General features: G+C 40.6%; 1 protein-coding gene across 14 annotated transcripts; it reads left to right on the top strand.

The window, feature by feature from the left end:
* Window positions 1-15,487: 15,487 nt before the first annotated feature.
* CREBZF (CREB/ATF bZIP transcription factor) lies at window positions 15,488-20,969 on the top strand. 14 transcript variants are annotated; one of them, XM_055581505.1, is made up of 4 exons: window positions 15,488-16,791; window positions 17,005-17,082; window positions 18,173-18,241; window positions 19,998-20,969. In XM_055581505.1, the coding sequence occupies exons 1-2, from the start codon at window positions 15,719-15,721 to the stop codon at window positions 17,018-17,020; spliced, it is 1,089 nt and encodes a 362-aa protein (XP_055437480.1). In that variant the 5' UTR covers window positions 15,488-15,718; the 3' UTR covers window positions 17,021-17,082; window positions 18,173-18,241; window positions 19,998-20,969. The 14 variants fall into 14 exon arrangements, with proteins under 14 accessions (XP_055437480.1, XP_055437479.1, XP_055437477.1 ...); XM_055581504.1 differs by having other exon boundaries at window positions 18,863-20,969; XM_055581502.1 differs by adding an exon at window positions 17,331-17,445 and having other exon boundaries at window positions 18,173-20,969.

Below are 20,969 nucleotides of genomic sequence, written 5' to 3'. Positions count from 1 at the left end.
ATATAGGAGCTAATTATGGTTACCTTTTATTGAGTTCATATTGTTTATCGTTGTGCTGAAGCACTTTGAATGTATTGTTCTATTTAATCCTTAGCACCACGGAAGAAGATAATAGTGTTCGTTTCTATTTCAAAAAAGAGGAGAACTGAGATTCAGTAATTTGCTCATGGTCACTGGGGAGCAGTGGTTTTGATGACATCACACTGAAAGATTTATTGACTGTCTGTTGAGTAAGCTTAGGGAGTGGGGTGGGCACTGAGAATAAGCATGAAAAAGCATGTTTTCTGCCCCAGAAGAGCTCCCACACGGTCTAGGGGCAAAAGAGCGGTCACAACAGTGCAATAATGTGTTTTCAGGGGTGTTATGAGATCATAGTGGGTAAAACACACACACAGAGCAGTTACACGCCTGAGAGTGAGGGTTGGGATGGAAGAGAGGATTGCCAGGGATGACTAACACAGGAGTTGACATATAAGCTGGTTCTTTAAACAACTAGTAGAATTTTGTACGGTGGAGAAAAGATTTGAGACAGCACTGTGTAGAAAGTCACGGAGATTTTTTTTTTTACAAATATCCAGGATATTTGGGTAAATCATACGTGGCTATGAGGAGGTGAGGGAGAAGCATGTCTACAATTAAAAGGAAGGGGAGAGAGGGCAGAGGAGACTGGCAAGGGCACAAACAAGGACCCACAGGCCCGCCTGCTTCCTCCGCCTCCCACGCGGGTTCAGGCTGAGCCGTGAGGAGATTGTGCGCATGCGTGCCAACGGCTCTTCCTGCCCTGCCCGTGCAAGCTCCACCCAGTTGCCCTAACTGCCGTCAGGTGGGATGCAGGTCTCTCGGGTTCACCCTTCTTGCCCAGCATGTGAGAAGGAAGAGGCTCCTGGAAGCCACCTGAGGGCCATGTGAGCAGGGAATACCGGGCTCCTCCTTGAGGAGTGTTGGCTAGTGCAGGACTTGCCTCCGGGACTCCTTATTAGGTGGGGAATACCTCCTTATTAGGTAAGGTACATGCTCCCCAGAAGATGGGCGCAAAGGAAGGGTCTGTGTTCTCCGGGTCTAAGGACAATACCATTCAAAGTCATGCTGAGGAGTTCCTATTAAGTTGAACCATATATAATTTTCACTTCTGTAGGTCACAAATGAATAGCTACGGGCCATTTGATAATGCTCACTCTAATACCCTTCAGGGCTTCCTTGGTGACTCTGACGGTAAAGCGTGTGTCTGCAATGCGGGAGACCGGGTTCGATCCCTGGGTGGGGAATATCCCCTGGAGAAGGAAATGGCGACCCACTCCAGTACACTTGCTTGGAAAATCCCATGGACAGAGGAGCCTGGTAGGCTACAGTCCATGGAGTTGCAGAGTCGGACGCGACTGAGCAATAGGTTCTAATACCCTTCATCCTTGCTGACAAAGTCTAATACCCTTTTGAAAGATACTGGAAAGAAGATGGGTAATGAAAATTAGAAGGTCAAAGATGGATTGATGCCTAGAGAACAGCTGAGAAAAAGAACCCACAACACAAACTAAGAGGAATGTGAACCTATCATGTGTCAAGTGCTTTTCATGTCACTTTCATTCCAGCTGTTCAAGGGAGGTGCAATGATCACTGTTTTACAGATGAAAAAAGTGAGACCAGAGAGGGTGACTTGCCTAAAGCCAGGAAGCCTTGGGGTACAGGAGTGAGATTTGAACCTAAGCTCTTCTGGCAGGACCATTTTAGGCATGTGCCACCTGCCCATGAATCAAGCACTTGGTTCTACTGCTGCTGCCTTGAGAATCATAAATTGTGTGGCAAGGGGCTCCACATTTTCATGTTGGGCACTGCAAATAACGTAGCTGCACCTGCTTGCTGGCTATAAAACCCATGCTTTTCCCCCAGTATAAAAACCACCTTCTGCTGCTGCTGCTAAGTCACTTCAGTCATGTCTGACTCTGTGCGACCCCAGAGACGGCAGCCCACCAGGCTCCTCCATCCATGGGATTTGCCAGGCAAGAAAACTGGAGTGGGTTACCATTGCCTTCTCTGAACCACCTTCTAACTAGCCACAAAAAGACATTGATTTCTTTCCCCTCCTTTGTGCTTCACAGCACTTTTCTACTCTACTCTTTCAGTGTTTATCTTGTATTTAATCTGTGACTCAGACCGGATTAGAGGATGGGTGACTAGTTACTGTGGAATGCTGATCTGTAGTGATGCTTATCACTACAACAAATTGTCAGTGTGTAAACCAACCACTTTCAAATTACTGCCCTTGAGGGGAAATTGAAAAAACAGAGCTACAGAACTCCTATCTAAAGCAGACCTAGATTGCTAGTGAATTTGTGGCCTCCACAAGCAGTAACCCTAAGATGAAAATCCTTAGAACAGAGATTTGAAAACCAACTAATATGTGAGCAGTGCTGTGTAGCTGATAAGTGTGATCTTTTGTGTTACCCACTTTGTAAGCCTGTCGGTGTGCCTCTGAGGAACTTCTTTGGTTCCCAAAATTCCAAGAAAAATAGAAAAGGAAGGAGAACTACAGGAAGAATGAACTGCCTGGCTGATGTTCTCATAATATCGACTCTCTTTCACTTGGTGAAAATTAAGTGAAGTTAATTTGTTTCTAGTAAACAAAGTATTGTTAAAAAATCTATTTCTCCCCAACTCCACTACATGGAAATTAAACCTTTAAATAACATTGTTTGAAGGAATACCTGCCCAGGTGCTTGATGTTCTATCCAGCCCTTGTTGACTCAGCTACCTGTGGAGTGGCTGTGACTGGGTCAAGGCGGGAATGAGTCTGTATTCCCCACCATGACAAGATTTGAGTAGACCTTTGAGATACTATCTCTTGCCACACAAATAAAGGAAAGAGGACCACAACCCTAACTAGTCTCCCCAAAGCTGACCAGATGACTTATCTTCCATTATCATTTGCCAAAATTGGGCCATATGCAAACACTTCAACCAAACATCTCCATGGGCATAGTTGTTACCATGACTGACTTAAGCCAGTCTCTGTGACATATAGTATGTGGGGCTACTAACAAAAGTATGACTTTGTCAGCAAGGATGAAGGGAGATGGATGTTGGGTGGGTCACCAACAATGTCTGCTGTACCACAACTACTTAGATTGACAGGGCCTTCTCAGGCTGGGAATTTTTATTTTTTTTTAAATCTCAGCCTCTTAAAAAAGTTGTTGGAATTTTGGGAGGTGGCCAAGAGAAGATTTTTCTAATCAGTTGTCTGTCTCCTTAAGAACAAACTGGATATTATTTTCCAAACACTAAGAGCATCTTACTAAAGTTTAGGGTCTAGGGCTATACAGATGAGTCTCCCTATTTGACGTTCTTTCCAAACTTCTGTTTATCCTACTTGGCAAAACTAATTCAAGAAAAACTTTTCCCTTGGACAGAACTTCCTGGTCATTCATTACACACTCAACTAACTACAGTACCCTTTTCCCAGCCCCCTCACTCCCCAGTTCACCAAAGAAACTTCGCTTTTGCCAAATTCTCCCTCTTTAATGTTCTGATCTGCTTTTTCTTGCATTAACATAAAATAATTTTCCCTTTCATGTTTAACATGATTCATTACAGAGTTGTTTGTAATAGAAAAAGATTGGAACTACCCTACATACCATCAATAAGGAACTAATTAATTATTAAATAAATCGTGGGCCCTCCATACCTTGGAATACATTGCAAAGGGGGGAAAAAAAGGCAGAAAGAAAAAGGAAGCTCTCTATGTACTAATACAAAAATATCTCCAGGATATATGCAAGGGAAAACAGAGTGCAGAATATCTATCATTTATTACCTTAGTACAAGGGAGAGAGAATGGATGGGGAATAAGAATATAACCATATGTACTCCCATCTGTATAAATAAATATTGGAAAAGAAATGTTAGAGAGAAATGTTTATTGGTGGTATAGAGGAATGTGGGGACAAGGATGGGTAGGGATAAGATGTGAAAGAAACTTCTCAACTTATCCCATTTTATATCATTTGACTCTTGAATCATGTGACTGTGCGTGCTAAGTCTCTTCCATCATGTCTGACTCTTTGTGACCCTGTGGACAGTAGCCTGTAAGGCTCCTCTGTCCATGGGATTCTCCAGGCAAGAATACTAGAGTGGGTTGCCATGCCCCCTCTAGGAGATCTTCCCAATCCAGAGATCAAACCCATGTCTCTTATGGCAGGTAGGTTCTTCACCACTAGCACCACCTGGGAAGCCCCACCATGTGACTATATCACCTCTTTAAAAATATAGTAAAATTGGAAATTCCCTGATGGTCCAGTAGTTAGAACTCTGTGCTGTCACTGCTGAGAGCCTGGGTTCAATCCCTGGTCAGGAACTAAGATCCCACAAGCTATGCAACATGCAACTACAACATGTATGTAGTAAAATTAAAAACAAGGAAGTATCTTCCACATTATTATTTCCTAGTAAGCTGTATTTCTGTGTAGATGACTCAAAAAGCCTACAGATTTTTCCTTCCCCAAGAACTGCATAGACAAGACATTTTATATGGAGCCAAATACGGCTTGACAGATCTGGGTCAGGCTCTTCATCTGGAAGCTGCTGCTCTCATGAATGTTCAGCCACACATGGCTAATGACAGTATCTTTTTCTACCATAAGGAGTACCTCCTAATGATTTCTATTTCTCTCCTAAAGATTTAACTATATTAACTTTTCTCATGGATTTTCACATGTCTGTATGAGACCTAAATTTTAGATTTTGGAAAGCCTGTTTTCTCGTATCTTCAAGTTTTTAGGCTTTGGGTGTTGGTTTTTTGTTTTACTCTAACAGATGAAGAAAGATGGTAGAGGAAGAGCAGGCCAAGCCATTCTGATCCTCCAACTTTAATAACTGATTTAATATATCTCATTTATGTCACAAATATTTACCGAGAGCCTGTTATTGGCTAGGCACTGTGTTAAGTGTTAGGTACAACATGAGCAACAAGGAGGCCCGATCTCACTGAATCTGCATCCTAGTAGGTGAGAAGAAAATGCTGAAGGATGGGATGACATGAGAGCGCATAGCAGGGTTTCTTAAGGTAGAAGAGGTAAGAAACAGCTTTTCCTAGAAGTGGCATTTAAGTTAAAGTTTTAATGTGCTTTAAGTTAGAGCAATTTTGTGTATGTGAGAGCTCAGTCGCTTCACTTGGGTCTGACTCTTTGCGACCCCATGGACTGTAGCCCTCCAGGCTCCTCTGTCCAAGGGATTCTCTGGGCAAGAACACTGGAGTAGGTTGTCCTGCCCTCCTCCAGGGGAATCTTCCCAATCCAGGGTTTGAACCTGCGTCTCCCACATTGAACACGGATTCCTTACGCACTGAGCTACCTGGGTAGCATGTGTAAGAATTGTCAAAGAGTAGAGATGAGGAAAACATAAAAATAGTTCAGAATCCTTCATAGGACTTCCTGTTCTTTAAGAAAATTGCTTTCACAATAACCACACCATCCAGGGCTGTAGAATAAGCACTCAGTAGACTCTAACAAGAGACTGGTGAGATTAATCCAGTTATGCACACATCCATATTTACCTCCACTCCTGTTAGAAATCTGAGTCTTCATAATCTGGCTTAAGCCTCCCCGTGCCCTGTCTGTATTCACATCCTTTCACTAGACCCTTTAGAATCTGAAATCTATGATCAGCAAACTAGCTAAGTGCAGTGAGTGAAGGGGTACATTGGCATCAGACTGCCTGGTTTCAAATCTCATTACTGGGTGTCCTTAAATAAGATCTTACTGGGTGAAGAGGAAATTGGAGAGCTAAAATTTTTACTGACAGAGCATTTATCCTACTTTAACTCATCCTATATTTCAGGGTGACAAAATGGCCCATTTGTGATGAGATAAAGTCGTTTTTCACAGAAGAATCCCAGATGGTAGAAGAATCCCAGCTAATAAATGTAGTGAAATAATTTATTCAGGCACTGATCATCACTAGATGAAGCCATCAGGAGAAAGGTTAATGGAGAATTTTACTGTTACCATTTGAAAACATTGATCAATCTTAGCATCACTAAAGACAGGAAGCTAGACCTTGTAGGCCTTCTAGTTGATGCTAGTGGTAAAGGATCCACCTGCCAATCCAGAAGACACAAGAAATGTGGATTCAATCCCTGGGTATGCACGGAAGATCCCCTGGAGTAGGAAATGGCAACCTGTTCCAGTACTCTTGCCTGGAGATTCCCATGGACAGAGGAGTTTGGCAGGCTACAGTCAATAGGGTTGGAAAGAGACACAACTGAGCATGTGCGTGCATGCATACACACACACGCGCGCGCGCACACACACACACACACACACACACACACACACACACACACAGAGGTGATGTGCCATGAGAAACAGCACTTCTAACAAGTATTCTGGCCAAAACTGTTGAACCTTAAGCTAAATAAACCCTAAGAACTAATTTCCCGCTTATAGGAAATACAGGGTTGAGGGAAAAGTCAAACAACGCAAGAAAGAAAACAAAAAATATAGAATAATGGGACACTCAACAGGACAGCTCACTTGGCTTCTTCAGAAAATTAGATGGCATTGGTGAAAAGGGGTGGAGGGATGCTGTCTTAGATTAAAAGAGGCTTCAGAGATAATAGGAAATGTATAGAATTGTTTGGATCCTTATTTAATAAAGCCATCTGTAGTCAGTATCCCCTGCACTGGCAGGCTGATTCTTAGCCAATAGACCAACTGGGAAGCCCTACATCAGGATTTTCACTTTAAAATATTTCAGCCAAAAAAAAAAGGCAGGGGGATGAAGCACATGTGGCAAAATTTGGATACGTCTTAAATTTGGAGGAGTATATAAGGGATTCAGGGTACTGTTTTCTCTAGCTCTGTGTATGATTGCAGATTTTCAGTATTAAAAAAAAAGTTAATGAAGAGCGGAGATTTGTGAAGGAAGGCGGAAGAGAAATGATTTCAAACTGGTAATGGGATGCAAGAGCAACTCCGCCAAGTTCTGACTCTGAGATTCCTGGGATGAGAGATAAGACAATTTCCCATCTGAGAAGTGGAGTCCTTCTCATCAGAACAGGAAAATCCTGCAAGTCTCCAATGCCCAAACTTCTCCACCAGTTGTCCCTTCCTCTCCAAAGCAGCAAATCTCACCTTCACGGGCAGCAGCTGTGTGGCTTGATTAGTTGGCAAGCATGGTAAGTTCTTTGGAGAAGGCAATAGCAACCCACTCCAGTACTCTTGCCTGGAAAGTCCCATGGATGGAGGAGTCTGGTAGGCTGCAGTCCAGGGGTCGCTAAGAGTTGGACACGACTGAAGCGACTTAGCAGCAGCAGCAGCAGCATGGTGAGTTCTTACTATTTTAATTGGTTACAAATGGTGGTCATTTTTAAATAAAATAAATCAGATCCCAGATTAGTCCACAATACCGTAGCTCATTAATTTGCATTCACAAATGCATTTTTCAGATGAAAGGAATGGAAATATAGCCAGAACACAGAGAACTGCTTATAATCCATGCAAGTATATAGTGCTTGTAAACATAATCCTACAGTACCCTGAAAGAAAGTGAAAGTGAAGTCGCTCAGTCGTGTCCGACTCTTTGTGACCCCGTGGACTGTAGCCTACCAGGCTCCTCCGTCCATGGGATTCTCCAGCAAGGATACTGGAGTGGGTTGCCATTTCCTTCTCCAGGGATCTTCCCAACCCAAGGATCGAACCTGGCTCTCCTGCATTGCAGGCAGATGCTTTACCGTCTGAACCACATTTTGCTAATACAGTACCCTAGACAATGCCAACCTTTTGAGTTTTCAGTTTTCATCCAATCGTAAAAATCCTCTCATGGTTATAGTTCCTGACTTTTATGGATTATACTTCACGGGAGCACAGACAAATTATATTAAAATAAACACTCTGGCCTCTGTAGCACTCATCCTTCTGCTGTATCCATTCAGCGAAACCTCAGCCCTGATTCAGCTGCATTCCCTACCATCTCTGCTCCAACTCCCATTATAGAAAAATCCAATAGATGTATGTATTGGTGATGAGGTATCATAAAGCCATGATCTTTGTGGAGGATTTAATAGATTGGTGCTCACCATCCATTTCAATTCCTCTTTTAATTTGTTTTTAATGTGCTTTTCTGTATTGTGCAAATGGAAAAGCTAAAACAAAAGAAACACACACCCGAAAATTGTATTTTCAGACTCCTCTGCAGTTATATTTGGTAGATACAAATGTGGCAGGCATCTTTTCCCCCTGCTTTGGCTGCTGTTGTTCCCAAGCACATTCTTGGAGATGTTGAGTTTTCATCGTAGTATTCATTCACTAGTTTTATCTATCATCTATCAAGTATAGGTGATTTACAATATTGTATTAGTTTTAGTTGTAAATCATGATTCAATATTTTTATAGATTATACTCCATTTAAAGTTACTACAAAATAATGACTGTAATTCCCTGTGTTGTACAGTATATCCTTTGTGCATATCTATTTTATACATAGTAGTTTGTGTTTCTTAATCCCATACCCCTACCTTTCCCCACTCCCCGTCTCTCTCCCTACTAGTAACCACTAGTTTGGTTTCTATATCTGTAAGTCTGTTTCTGTTGTGTTATATGCATTTGTTTGTTTTATTTTTTTAGATCCCACATATAAGTGATAACATACAGTATTTTTCTTTCTCTAACTTATTTCACTAAGCACAGTACTCTCTAGGTCCACCCACTTTGTTGCAAATGGCAGAATTTCACTCTTTTTATTGCTGAGTGATATTCCATTATATACATATCCATTCATATGTTGATGGACACTTGGGTTGCTTCCATATCTTGCCTGCTGTACATAATGCTACTGTGAACAATGGGGTGCATGTATCTTTTCAAATTAGTGTTTCCTCCCTCCCTCCCTCCCTTCCCTCCTCTGCCTCCCTTGAGTCTTTCTTTACCTCCCTTTCTTTCTTTCATCCTTTTTTTCTTTTTGATATATACCCAGAAGCTGGGTCATGTGATAGTTGTATTTTTGTGTTTTTTTGAGGATGCTCCATACTCTTTTTCCATAATGACTTGCCAATTTACATTTCCACCAATAGCATACAAGGGTTCTGTTTTCTGCAATCTTTACCAACATTTGTTATGTATAGACTTTTTGATGATGGCCCTTCTGACATGTGTGCGGTGATACCTCATTATGGTTGATTTACATTTCTCTAGTGATTAGCACTGTTGGGCATCTTTTCATGTGCCTCTTGGCCAACTGTATGTCTTCTCTAAAAAAAAGTCTATTCAGGTCTTCTCCCAATTTTGTAATCAGTTGTTTTTTTGATATCAAGTTGTATGAACTGTTTATATATTTTGATATTAATCCCTTGTTGGTCATGCTGCTGCTGCTGCTGCTCAGTCGCTTCAGTCGTGTCCCACTCTGTGTGACCCCAGAGACGGCAGCCCACCAGGCTCCCCTGTCCCTGGGATTCTCCAGGCAAGAACACTGGAGTGGGTTGCCATTTCCTTCTCCAACGCATGAAAGTGAAAAGTGCAAGTGAAGTCGCTCAGTCGTATCTGACTCCTAGTGACCCCATGGACTGCAGCCCACCAGGCTCCTCCATCCATGGGATTTTCCAGGCAAGAGTACTGGAGTGGGGTGCCATTGCCTTCTCTACTTGTTGGTCATATCATTGCAAATATTTTCTCCAGTTCAGTAGATTGTTTTTTCATTTTGTTCGTTGTTTCCCTTGCTATGCAAAACTTTTTAGGTTTAATTAGGTCCCATTTGTTTATTTTTGCTTTTACTTCTTTTGCCTTAGGAGAAAGATCCAAAAAAACTTGCTACTATTTGTATCAACGAATGTTCTGCCAGTATTCTCATCTAGGAGTATTATGTTCTTACATTTAAGTCTTTAAGTTCATTTTGAATTTATTTTTGTATATGATGTTAGAGAATGTTCTAATCTTTTTCTTTTATGTGTGGCTGTCCATTCACTAGTTTTATGAGATATGGTAGTCAGCCCCCAAGATGGTACCTAATGATTCTTGTCTCCGTGTGTTCATATCCTTCCATAGTGAGTAAGGTCTGACTCATATGACTGATAGAATACTACAGAAGGGATTGTGATTTCTGAGGCTAGGTCATAAGATATTTGCTGATGCTTCCTTGGTGTCTTGGATTGTCCACTCTGGGGGATGCCAGCTACATGGCAGTGCAGACACTCACACAACCTGTGGATAGGCCCACAGGGAGAAGGAACCCCAGGAGCAACCTGTCAGCCACCTTAGAAGTAGGTGCTCTAGTTTCAGCCAAGCCTTCAGATGACTCCAGCCCAGTCAAAATCTGGCTGAGTTCCATGAGTTTCAAAGTGAGGCACTTACAAATTTTTGACCAACAGAAACTGCTAGAGATAAGAAATGTTTATTGTTAGTTTAAGCCACAACAATAAGCACGTATTTATTGTTTTGTTTGTTTTAGGTTTTGGGTAACTTTTTAGGTAGCAGTACATAATTAATAAATGGGGTTGAGAGTCCTGGAAGCGGTGCTCTTGAAGCAACATTACAGCTTTGTATCTACAACTATCCCAACCTGGGCAGAGATAACAGCACCCTAGCAGGCCTGTTAGGCCACATTGCACTGAGAGGCATTCTTAATCACCTGGCCTAATGCCCACTCTTCTAGTCCTTCCTATTACTTTGTATCTTCTCTGTATTACAGCTTTTCCTGCTTAAAATAGCTGAAGTGGTTTCTGTTTCCTGCAACTGGGCTTAACCTAATAAAGATACCCATCTCAAATCAGTAGCTAGACTCTAGAGGCATTCCTGTGAAGTTCAGAAATAAGGCAAGGAAACTGATTATTCACAGCATTATTTAGCATCACTCTGGAAGTGCTATTTAATTACAAGTCAAGATAATAAAACAAGTATTGCAAAGAAGGAAGTAAAATTGTCATTATATATAATAAGATGTATAACTGTTTACCAGGGAAATTTGAATGAATAAACTAAAAATAAAGACTTAAGCAAGATCAGCCATTGAATCTAGATAAACACAATCTTCATTATACATATTTACTCTGCCACATGAAGCATCAAAGATGAATAAAACTGAACTGGAAAGAATCTGGTAGAAAATGGTCTGGAGATAGCCTTTTCAAAATGTATCCCTAGAAAGGGAGAAACTAAACCGTACAACTTGAGAGCCTACAGTGATTCCCTGATACATTTGGGGAGGCCTCCCAAATCTATTATCATGTTTAAGGAAATAATATGTGTAAAGTCCTATATATGCCCAGTAATTGATAAGGGCTCCTAACTAGCAGCTATTGTTACTACTATTATATTACAGTTATTAAAATGATCCTTGCCTTGTAGGTCCTTGTAACTGAACTACATTGATGGAAACTGGAAAAAATGAAAATTCAGTGAGTGAGTCAGTTAAAAATTTAACAAAAACATCAGTAGCTTTCCAAAGGAGCAACAATAACCATTTAGAAAGCATAAAAGAAGAAATAATCTAGTCCAGCAGCCCAAAAAAATGCATAAAGTAACTGAGGAAAATAAATTAATAAAGTTAATTCAATTTCCATGAAAATTACAGCTTTTTTTTTTTTTTAAACTTGGAAAATTTTATAAAGTTATCTGGAGGAATAAATATTCAAATACAGATTTAAAATTCTGAGAAAGACTAAAAAGTCTTGTCCTATGACATTCAAATATAAAACTGCAATAAGAATATACTGATTTTGCTTCCAGAATGGATACACTAATCAATTAAATAGAAGAAAAACACCAGAAATAGATCCAACTATATATAAGAATTTAATATATGGCACAAATGTTAGGACATCAGTGGGTACAAGTATGGATTCTTCAATAAACTGTATTGTGGCAGATAACTTTTTGAAAAATTATATTCTTATGTCACATTTTATACTAGAATAAATTCCAATTGGATCTTATTTAATAAGTGAAATAATCACTCATATTGTTAAAAAGCTCAGTAATTTATAAATAGAAGAAATTAGAGGAGCTCTAAAATATATAAGTAAATATCAATATTATTTAGTTTAATAAAGGCTTTTTCAGCTAAACATCAAAGCCAGAAATCATGAAGAAAAGTTTGATAGACTATTTAGAAATTATAGTAAAACAAGTAGTTTTAGCCTTCCCCCCCAATAAATGATCAACTAGAGGAAAAACTGGAACATATATGAGACAAAGGGATGTTTTTCTTATAATGCAAGGGGTTCATATAAATTAAGAAGGAAAGCGAGAAATATCTTTCTTGACGAAAATCTCTCACTTCAAAGAAAAATGGACTTAGGCGGCAAAAAGACTATTCACATTAGAAATCAGTTGGTGATGTGAAAAACATTCAAGCTAATAATTAAAGAAATGCACATTCACACAAAAAGATGCCCCTTTTTATTTTTAGCACATTTTAAAAAGAAGAAATCCATTTTGATGAGTGCATAGGAATTAAATACTGTCAAACACCATTGGTGACAGATACCTTCCCATAAGTAATAAGAGTCTATGTATAAAAATTGTAGACAGATATTCTACTTCCAATAATTTGTCCTAAGAAAATCATAGGATAAGTGAACAAATATGTTTGTGCAACATTTTAGTGTGGTATATAACAGTGAAAAATCCAATACAACCTAAGTGCTATCAGTGAGGTTGATTGAAAGTTGGAAAGTTCCTGAAATGGAATTCTAGACAGTCAACAAAAATAAGCATGCAAATATATATTTGGTAGTATAAAATATGTCAACAAAATATTCACATCAAAACATTAGAGTTCAGAGAAATAAAACAATTTATATCATATGTCCATACATAGAAAAACTATATTACACATCAAAATTTTAATAATTCATTTTGGGGTAGTTAGATTATGGGTAATATTCTACTTAGTTGTATATTTCTGCATTATCTGAATCTTTTACAATGATCATTATAACCAGAAAAGAAAAAAAAACCCAACTGTGAAGAAGGAGAGAATGAGAGGAGAGGAATGATGAAAGGGAGGGAAGGTTGTTTCTGCTTCAGCTGCTTTTTTGTCTTCTGAGGCTACACTTGTAAAAATTCCCCTCTCTCAGTTTTTTACTTTTCTCTTAATTCAATATAGAGGGTCTTAAACCATGTATGCTGCTAAGTCGCTTCAGTCGTGTCCAACTCTGTGCAACCCCAGAGACGGCAGCCCACCAGGCTCCCCCGTCCCTGGGATTCTCCAGTCAAGAACACTGGAGTGGGTTGCCATTTCCTTCCCCAATGCATAAAGTGAAAAGTGAAAGTGAAGTCGCTCAGTCGCGTCCGACTCCTAGTGACCCCATGGACTGCAGCCTACCAGGCTCCTCCGTCCATGGGACTTTCCAGGCAAGAGTACTGGAGTGGGTTGTCATTTCCTTCTCCAAAACCATGTATATTTAAACCAAAATCTTGTAATTTAGGAAAAAATGATAAATCAATTCATGATCTTGATTTTGCCTTAGGAGAAAATACAGTTCGATTGGATGACCAGCCACACAAAACACCTGTTAAATCAAAGTATGCCAGAAAATTTATCATCTCGAACTGTTTGCTGTCCTACTTTTGCAAAACCTTTTCTATTGGGGCTTCCCTGATGGCTCAGAGGGTAAAGCATCTGCCTGCAATGCGAGAGACCTGCGTTCGATCCCTGTGTTGGGAAGATCCCCTGGAGAAGGAAATGGCAACCCACTCCAGTATTCCTGTCTGGAGAATCCCATGGACAGAGGAGCCTGATAGGCTACAGTTCATGGTGTTGCAAAGAGTCAGACACGACTGAGTGACTTCACTTTCTCTTTCATTTCTTTTCCTAATGAGAAGGTTAAGGAGTTACCTGGAGGCCACTCATGTTTTCTTCTAGATACCATCAGTCAGTCAGTTCAGTCGCTCAGTTGTGTCTGCCTCTTTGTGACCCTATGGACTGCAGCACACCAGGCTTCCTTGTCCATCAACAACTCCTGGAGCTTGCTCAAACTCATGTCTAGATACCATAGGTCATGCTTATTTGTGTCCCTTGCAGAATCGTTTTCATTTAGTTGAGTTTTAGTGCAATGCCTTCAGTTAAAAGTTGGAGACCTTCTTCATTCATTCAACAAATAATTATCAAAGCCTACCCTGTGTTTGGGACCTATCAGTGTCCAAATTTCCTGGAACTTGCTTTCAATCCTTCTAAGAAACAGCCAAATAAAGGAAGCTATTGGTGAGGTTATCTGCTACTTTATTCAGTATCCCACTGAAAAGTTTCTTTAAGACGTGAGAACAGGAAAAGCAGTTAAGGAATTCATGTATACTTTACTCATAAGCAAAAGAAGGAACGTTTGTTTGTTTGGGTTACCAGGAAGCTTAGTCTACTGTTAGCTCAACTTAAGTAACTAAGATTTTATGTCCATCCAATTCTGAAACAAACCTTTCCTCCTTTTAGAACTCCTTATCTTTTTCATCTGTATTTTCACTGGCCTTGCTTTGTAAAAATGGGAGTTATTTCATTGTTTTCTAGTGTATTTGTGAACTGCTTCAAACCTGAAATCCTTGTGGGTTTTAAGAACAATATAAACACCACCACGAGGAAACAGACAAATCCAAATTGTGGTGCCTTTTTCAAAACAAGTGACCTTGTTTTTTTCAAAAATCCAATGTGAAAGGGGGTGTTCTAGTTTGACAAATGGGGGGCAGGGGAACATAGCAAATGCAAGAAGTGGTTTGTGATTGGATCCTGGCTCAAAAGAACATATCTGCTACCAAAGATTATTTTTGAAGAAAACTGAATGAATTTTGAATGAGATATGAGTAATAGGTACTATTAACAAGATTGTTAATTTTCTCCAGACCTGGTAATAGTATTACGATTATGAAAGATAATGTTATTTTTAAAGATGCACACGGAAGCATGTTGAGGTGGTGTGTTTTGTCTCAAACTTTGGGATAATTCAGCAAAAAAAAAAAAAAAAAGTTTTACAAACATTTATATACAGATAAAGTGTATATGGCAAATGGTTAATTGTTGAGTCTGGGTATTGGGTTGTATTGTTGAATTAGAATACTCTTTCACATATTCTGTATATTTGTAAATTTTTTAAACAATTTTGAAAAATTACATATGAATGACTTATCTCTTTTTTCTTCTAGTAGTAGTTAAGTGTTTGAATGAAACCATCTTGTACTATAGCGTAAGGGAGCCGGGCAATTTCCAAAAGGATTTGATCAGCAGTCTTAAATTCCAGGATAACTTTGATTATTCATAAGTGTGGTATCGATCAGTTTTGAGCGAGAGTTGCTTCACTGCAGGTTGAAGCTGGAATACAGAGGATAGAGAAGCGAGGGCCGACAGGGTAGACCACCGTTCCAATAAATCCCTGGTTTGTTGTTATTTTTGCCGCTGTTACTATGACATCACTGGAGATCTGGAATTATGCCTGGTCTACCGAAGTCTCGCGATACTAGAGCCCAGTGGAGCGCGAAATGCGGTGGGAGGGGCTGGAGCGAGATCGACTGACTTCCGGCCAGGCCGTTGTCTGGGTGGCGCGGTCGAGTCATCGTTGGGCCTTGCTGCTTCCATCTCCTTTCCCAGCCCCCCGCCCCGGCGCGGGGGGTCGACCAGCCAAGCGGGGGCGGGAGGCGACGCGGACCTTCCCCTTTCGTTCTGGCCTGCTCCGCGGCTACTCGCTCTGGGTCCCTAGGACCCGCGAGGCCCGGTCTGAGGGCCCGGGGCCTACGTGGGCCCGCCGCCGGGCCCCATGAGGCATAGCCTGACTAAACTGCTGGCGGCCTCGGGCAGCGACTCCCCGACGCGTAGTGAGAGCCCGGCGCCCGTCGCGACCTGCTCGCTGCCCCCGGACCTGACCGGGGCGGCGGAGGACGAGGGGACGGCGGCGGCCGGATCTCCCGGCCGCAGACAGCCGCGCGGCGACGAGGGCGAGTCGGAGGCCGGGAGGGGGGGCCGCGGCGGCGTGGCCGCGCGCGCGCCCTCGCCTGAGGAGATGGAGGAGGAGGCGATGGCCAGCGTCCCCGGGGAGGAGACGGAGGACATGGACTTTCTGTCCGGCCTGGAACTGGCGGACCTGCTGGACCCCCGGCAGCCGGACTGGCACCTGGAGCCCGGGCTCAGCTCGCCGGGGCCCCTCTCCTCGTCCGGCGGAGGCTCGGACAGCGGGGGCCTGTGGAGAGGCGACGACGACGACGAGGCCGCGGCTGCCGAGATGCAGCGCTTTTCGGACCTGCTGCAGAGGCTGTTAAACGGCATCGGAGCTTGCAGCAGCGGCAGTGACAGTGGCGGCGGCGAAAAGAGGCGGAGAAAGTCCCCGGGAGGCGGCGGCGGCGTCGGCGGCGGAGGCAGCGGCGGCAACGACAGCAACCAGGCGGCGACAAAGAGTCCCCGGAAGGCGGCGGCGGCGGCTGCCCGCCTCAACCGGCTGAAGAAGAAGGAATACGTGATGGGGCTGGAGAGCCGAGTACGGGGGCTGGCCGCCGAGAACCAGGAGCTGCGGGCCGAGAACCGGGAGCTGGGCAAGCGCGTGCAGGCACTGCAGGAGGAGAGTCGCTACCTTCGGGCCGTCTTAGCCAACGAGACCGGACTGGCTCGCCTGCTGAGCCGGCTGAGCGGCGTGGGACTGCGGCTGACCACCTCGCTCTTCAGGGACTCGCCCGCCGGGGACCACGACTACGCTCTGCCCGTGGGGAAGCAGCAGCCGGACCCGCTGGAAGACCAGGACGACTCGGCGGGAGGAGTGTGTCTGCATGTGGACAAGGATAAGGTGTCGGTGGAGTTCTGCTCGGCGTGCGCCCGGAAGGCGTCGTCTTCTCTTAAAATGTAGGGTCAAGTAATCTGCTCTTTATCCGCGTTTATCCCCTTTCAACTCCCTTACATCATGTAAAACACCTTAGTGGGACATCGTCACTGGACACATTTCAGAGGAGGAAAAAAAAAGTAATATTGAATCTTTAAGTGTTTAGCTAAAAGCATGAATGTGACACTGTAACCAACTCCTAATGATAACATGTGACTATTAAATCTCTCTGACAGTTTCTTTTTTAGGTGATTTCCTTCCTGCCAGGCTCCGTTGTAGGGGTTACAGAACAGTCGTTCCCGCCTCACCACCTGGTAAGGATCCATCTCTTCACGTAACGCTCATGCTCTGCTGCTTAGTCTACTTTAATGGGCAACATCTCAATTTGTGCGTGTGTGTGATTTTTTTTTTTGTTTGTTTGTTTGTTGTTTTCTTTTTCGGAAGTTGGGAGGGGAATCTAATTTGGGCCCTGTCCACCCTGGAAACAGACTTGTGCTGGTCAATAATGTACTCAAGATGCTTCTTCTGGTTGAAATAGCTGTTAATGTGTCCCCTTGTTCAGACTTGCGTGTACCTAGCTCTTCTGTCCCCAGTGTGGACATGGCCTTGGATGACATCGGTTCCAACTGTACACTGAAAGCTGCTAATAGAGATACAGTTTGGAGACAGTGACACAGGTGAAGTTGAATGGAACTTCCGAGTTGTACAAGGTGCAAATTGGAATTCCAATTTTAGAGCAACTTTTCAGAGGTTGACAATAAGTACTTGGGGCATGCACAAATGGGATAGTTACTTTGCTGGAGATGACAGAAATCTTAAATATAAGAATGTCTTTTAGTTTTAATAGATATAGACATACAGTCTATTCAGATTAATAGATTTTTATATCTCAACATTAGAGAAGTTGAAAATTAACATGCATACCAGACTCCTGTGTTAGTTACTTGAAGGAGAAATAAGAATGGTTAATGAAATGTTTCTTTGAGGACCAGCACAGTGATTACCCTATCATTGAGTATGAATAAATTGTTGAACACCTTTATTTTTGTTGTATTAAATTTTTAGGTTAAATTTATGTATGATTAGATATTGAAGGTTATGAAATGTGAATGAAAACGTGTAAAGTGAGGCTTCACAAAGAATCTTACTCTCCATATTTCAAAGGTATTTGTCCTGTTTAAAAATGAGTTTTAAAATTGAGTGATTCTGGCTACTTAATGACACAATTGACACTTTTCCAAAGTTGGGACGTAGTCTTCCTTTGAAGTACTCTGTTGTGTGATTGTATATAGATTGAACCATGATGTCCTTCAATGTAAGGGACATGAAGAAATTCTTTGTGAAACATCACTGTTTGATAAAGTATATACGTATTTAGCATCCTTGTTTTTCTTTGTGCTAAAGTGGATACAGCTGTTGGGGCAGAAGAGACGGGACCAGCTGCTGGCCACATTTCCTGCTTTATTTTAAAAGGTAGTATAAGAAATGAGGAAAAAGAGGTAATATCAGGGCTTCTGCTTTTATTTTAAAATGTTCATAATTAAAAAGTATTTTCCAGCAGTCCAAAGATGTAAGTTATCTTACACATAAAATGTTTTATTTTGTTGTTATTTGGTTATGAAAATGGAATCTTGTTCTTGCACAACTGTAAATGTTTTGTTGCTAGATAATACACTCTGAGACCTAACTTGGTCTCTGGTTTCCAGTGCATTACAGCATATTTTGTAAAATCATCTACTGCACTTGAGCATGAATATGGATAGTAGCCAAACTCACAACCTGGAGTGATGAACCTGCTTATACCTAAGTGCAGGAGCAAGCCCCTCACAATGCAGCTGCATGGATTTTTAGTGCCTACTGAATAATATATAATATATATAAACCAAAAGTAGTTGGAAAAATTATTTGAAATGACTAATTTGTGCTATCTTTATGGAATATGTTAAATGTAGCTTTTTGAAACAGAAGCCTTGAATTGAAATTTAATTAATACTTGAACATTTTGTATATATATATATCTTTGTATATAATTTTGTGCAGTACCAATGACAAAAATATGGTGTCATAATAAAATCAGGTTTGTTGATCTTTCAGTTATGGGCTCAAAGAATTTATTCATCTCTAACATGACATTGGAAAACAATGGATGAAAATAGGAAAAATGATTGTTGTTAATGCTGTGGGTCTTAGGTTCTGGAAGCAGTAAGTGCGTTTTTCTAAAAATTATACCATTCCTTTGGAATATTTTCTTCCTAACGTCAATGATTTTCCTACATTATTTGAAGTTTGGGGGCTGGGGAGAAACAGTCAAAGCTTTCTGAATTGGGATGCTTTGAAATTCCAAGTATAGATTTTTAGAATGTCATTTTATAAATGGCAGTTTTTGGAAATACTTGATTAAGAACTTTTGAAAATGGAGATTAGTATCAACTATTTTAAAAGCTGCTTTGTTAGGTTCCTTATGTTTTAACTGTCTTTCTTAGTTTCCATTTCATTCTCTTTTTTTCAAATTTTGGTGACTTATAGTGATTTTGTCATTTTTTGCATCAACGTCATAGTCTTGTTTTTACATGGTATTGCATGTATTTAAGACCTATCTAACAGGGACTTTAAATAAATTGGTCATATTTATGTGTAAACACATTTTACTGTAAATGTTTGGGTTTCTGAATTTACAACAGATATGTTTATTTCAGTGTGTAGTAAACAATATCTTAAAGTGTCCTATTCACTACTTGTTAATTAAAAAAGTTATGATTAATATGAAACTGTTGTCTTACTATTTTTAGAAAATTGTGTTCTGAATGATTAGTAGCTGGATAAAGGAGATTTCTGGAATATAATACGGATTGTTTAGAAATTTTCAGGTTTGGCTCTATTTACTGTAATGGATGAAAGCAGTTTAGTATTTGGGCAGTCTTTTTTTCTTTTTCTAATTGTGCCTCTATGGCAAAATGATACAGAAAGAACTAAAGATGTACCTTTTAATAGTTGTCTTCTGATTGTGACAGGAATTCATACATTAATTGAACTAACACATCATATTGACCTACTGTTTCTATCATATTGACTTAATGTTTCTGCACTTCCTTGACCTAACTAAAGAGTCCACGTTTGTTAAAATGTAGTCACACCTCTGATATAATCCAACAAAAAGTGTTCAAAATATTATAAACATTTGTTCATTTTATAATCACTAAATTAATCTCTCTCTCTTCTCTTTAAACAGCTTAGCAGTGTCTGCAAAAACGAATCTTTTCCTACAACCTGTTAACTGACTGGACTGATGGTAACAAAGTAATTGTGGGAGCCATGTCGGTCAAAAATTTGGCATCTGCTGAAAAAAATGAATGCCATTTTCAAGTTCCCAAATTACTTCTATACTGATTTCACTTTCCAGATTTCACTTTCCAGAAATGGAGATATGAAAAGATTGTCTGGAATCCTTGAAAGACTTAATAGGAATACATGAGACTAAGTTAATTTTGGAACAAAATTATACATTTTTTGTCTTTCATGGGAGTGATACTCAGTTCTTTGCATACCTTTTAAAAATTGTAACCGTTGGAGAAGAGATTGATAGTATTTCATCAAGGAATATTAGATTCTTTTCATAATCAAGAGCACCTTTTATGGAATTACATTTAGTGCAGTAGAATTACATAAACAGGCCATCAGTGATCACAAGGCCATATCATGAGTTTGTATTTATTTCCTGGAACATGAGAGCTAATCTGAAGTATAGACAGACCTTGCTGAGTAGAATATAAAAGTTAATGTAAAGTCTTTATCTATAAAGAATAGTCTTTTTAAATAGATGCATTGATTTGTCTGTATATCTTTGAAAAATGGATTATGATTAAATGTGTGGGTAGTTAATTGCAATTCAGGGTAATGCCAAGATGTGTGGATTCTGAGGTTTTGGCTTCTTGAGCTTCCTCTGAAGACATATTAAAATTATTTTGAGGTTTCTAATGAATGGTATACTAGTTTCTACTGTTTTGTATTAAAATTTCTCTAGTGTGAAAGGCTTTTTAGCATTCTGGATGATGGGAGTGGTTTTTTTTTAAAAACAGAATATGGTTGTTTTACTTACTTGAAACATTTTTCCAGTTCATTACAAGTGTGAAAAAACACTCAAAACTCTTGATTGTTTTATTTCATTTTTGTTGGATTATGTTAATACATTGTTTCACCTGGT

This window comes from Bubalus kerabau, chromosome 5 (assembly GCF_029407905.1).
Source record: "Bubalus kerabau isolate K-KA32 ecotype Philippines breed swamp buffalo chromosome 5, PCC_UOA_SB_1v2, whole genome shotgun sequence".
NCBI classification, from domain to species: Eukaryota; Metazoa; Chordata; class Mammalia; order Artiodactyla; family Bovidae; genus Bubalus; species Bubalus kerabau.
Note: the sequence above shows the minus strand (reverse complement) of the source record. Positions and strands in the feature narration are given on the sequence as shown.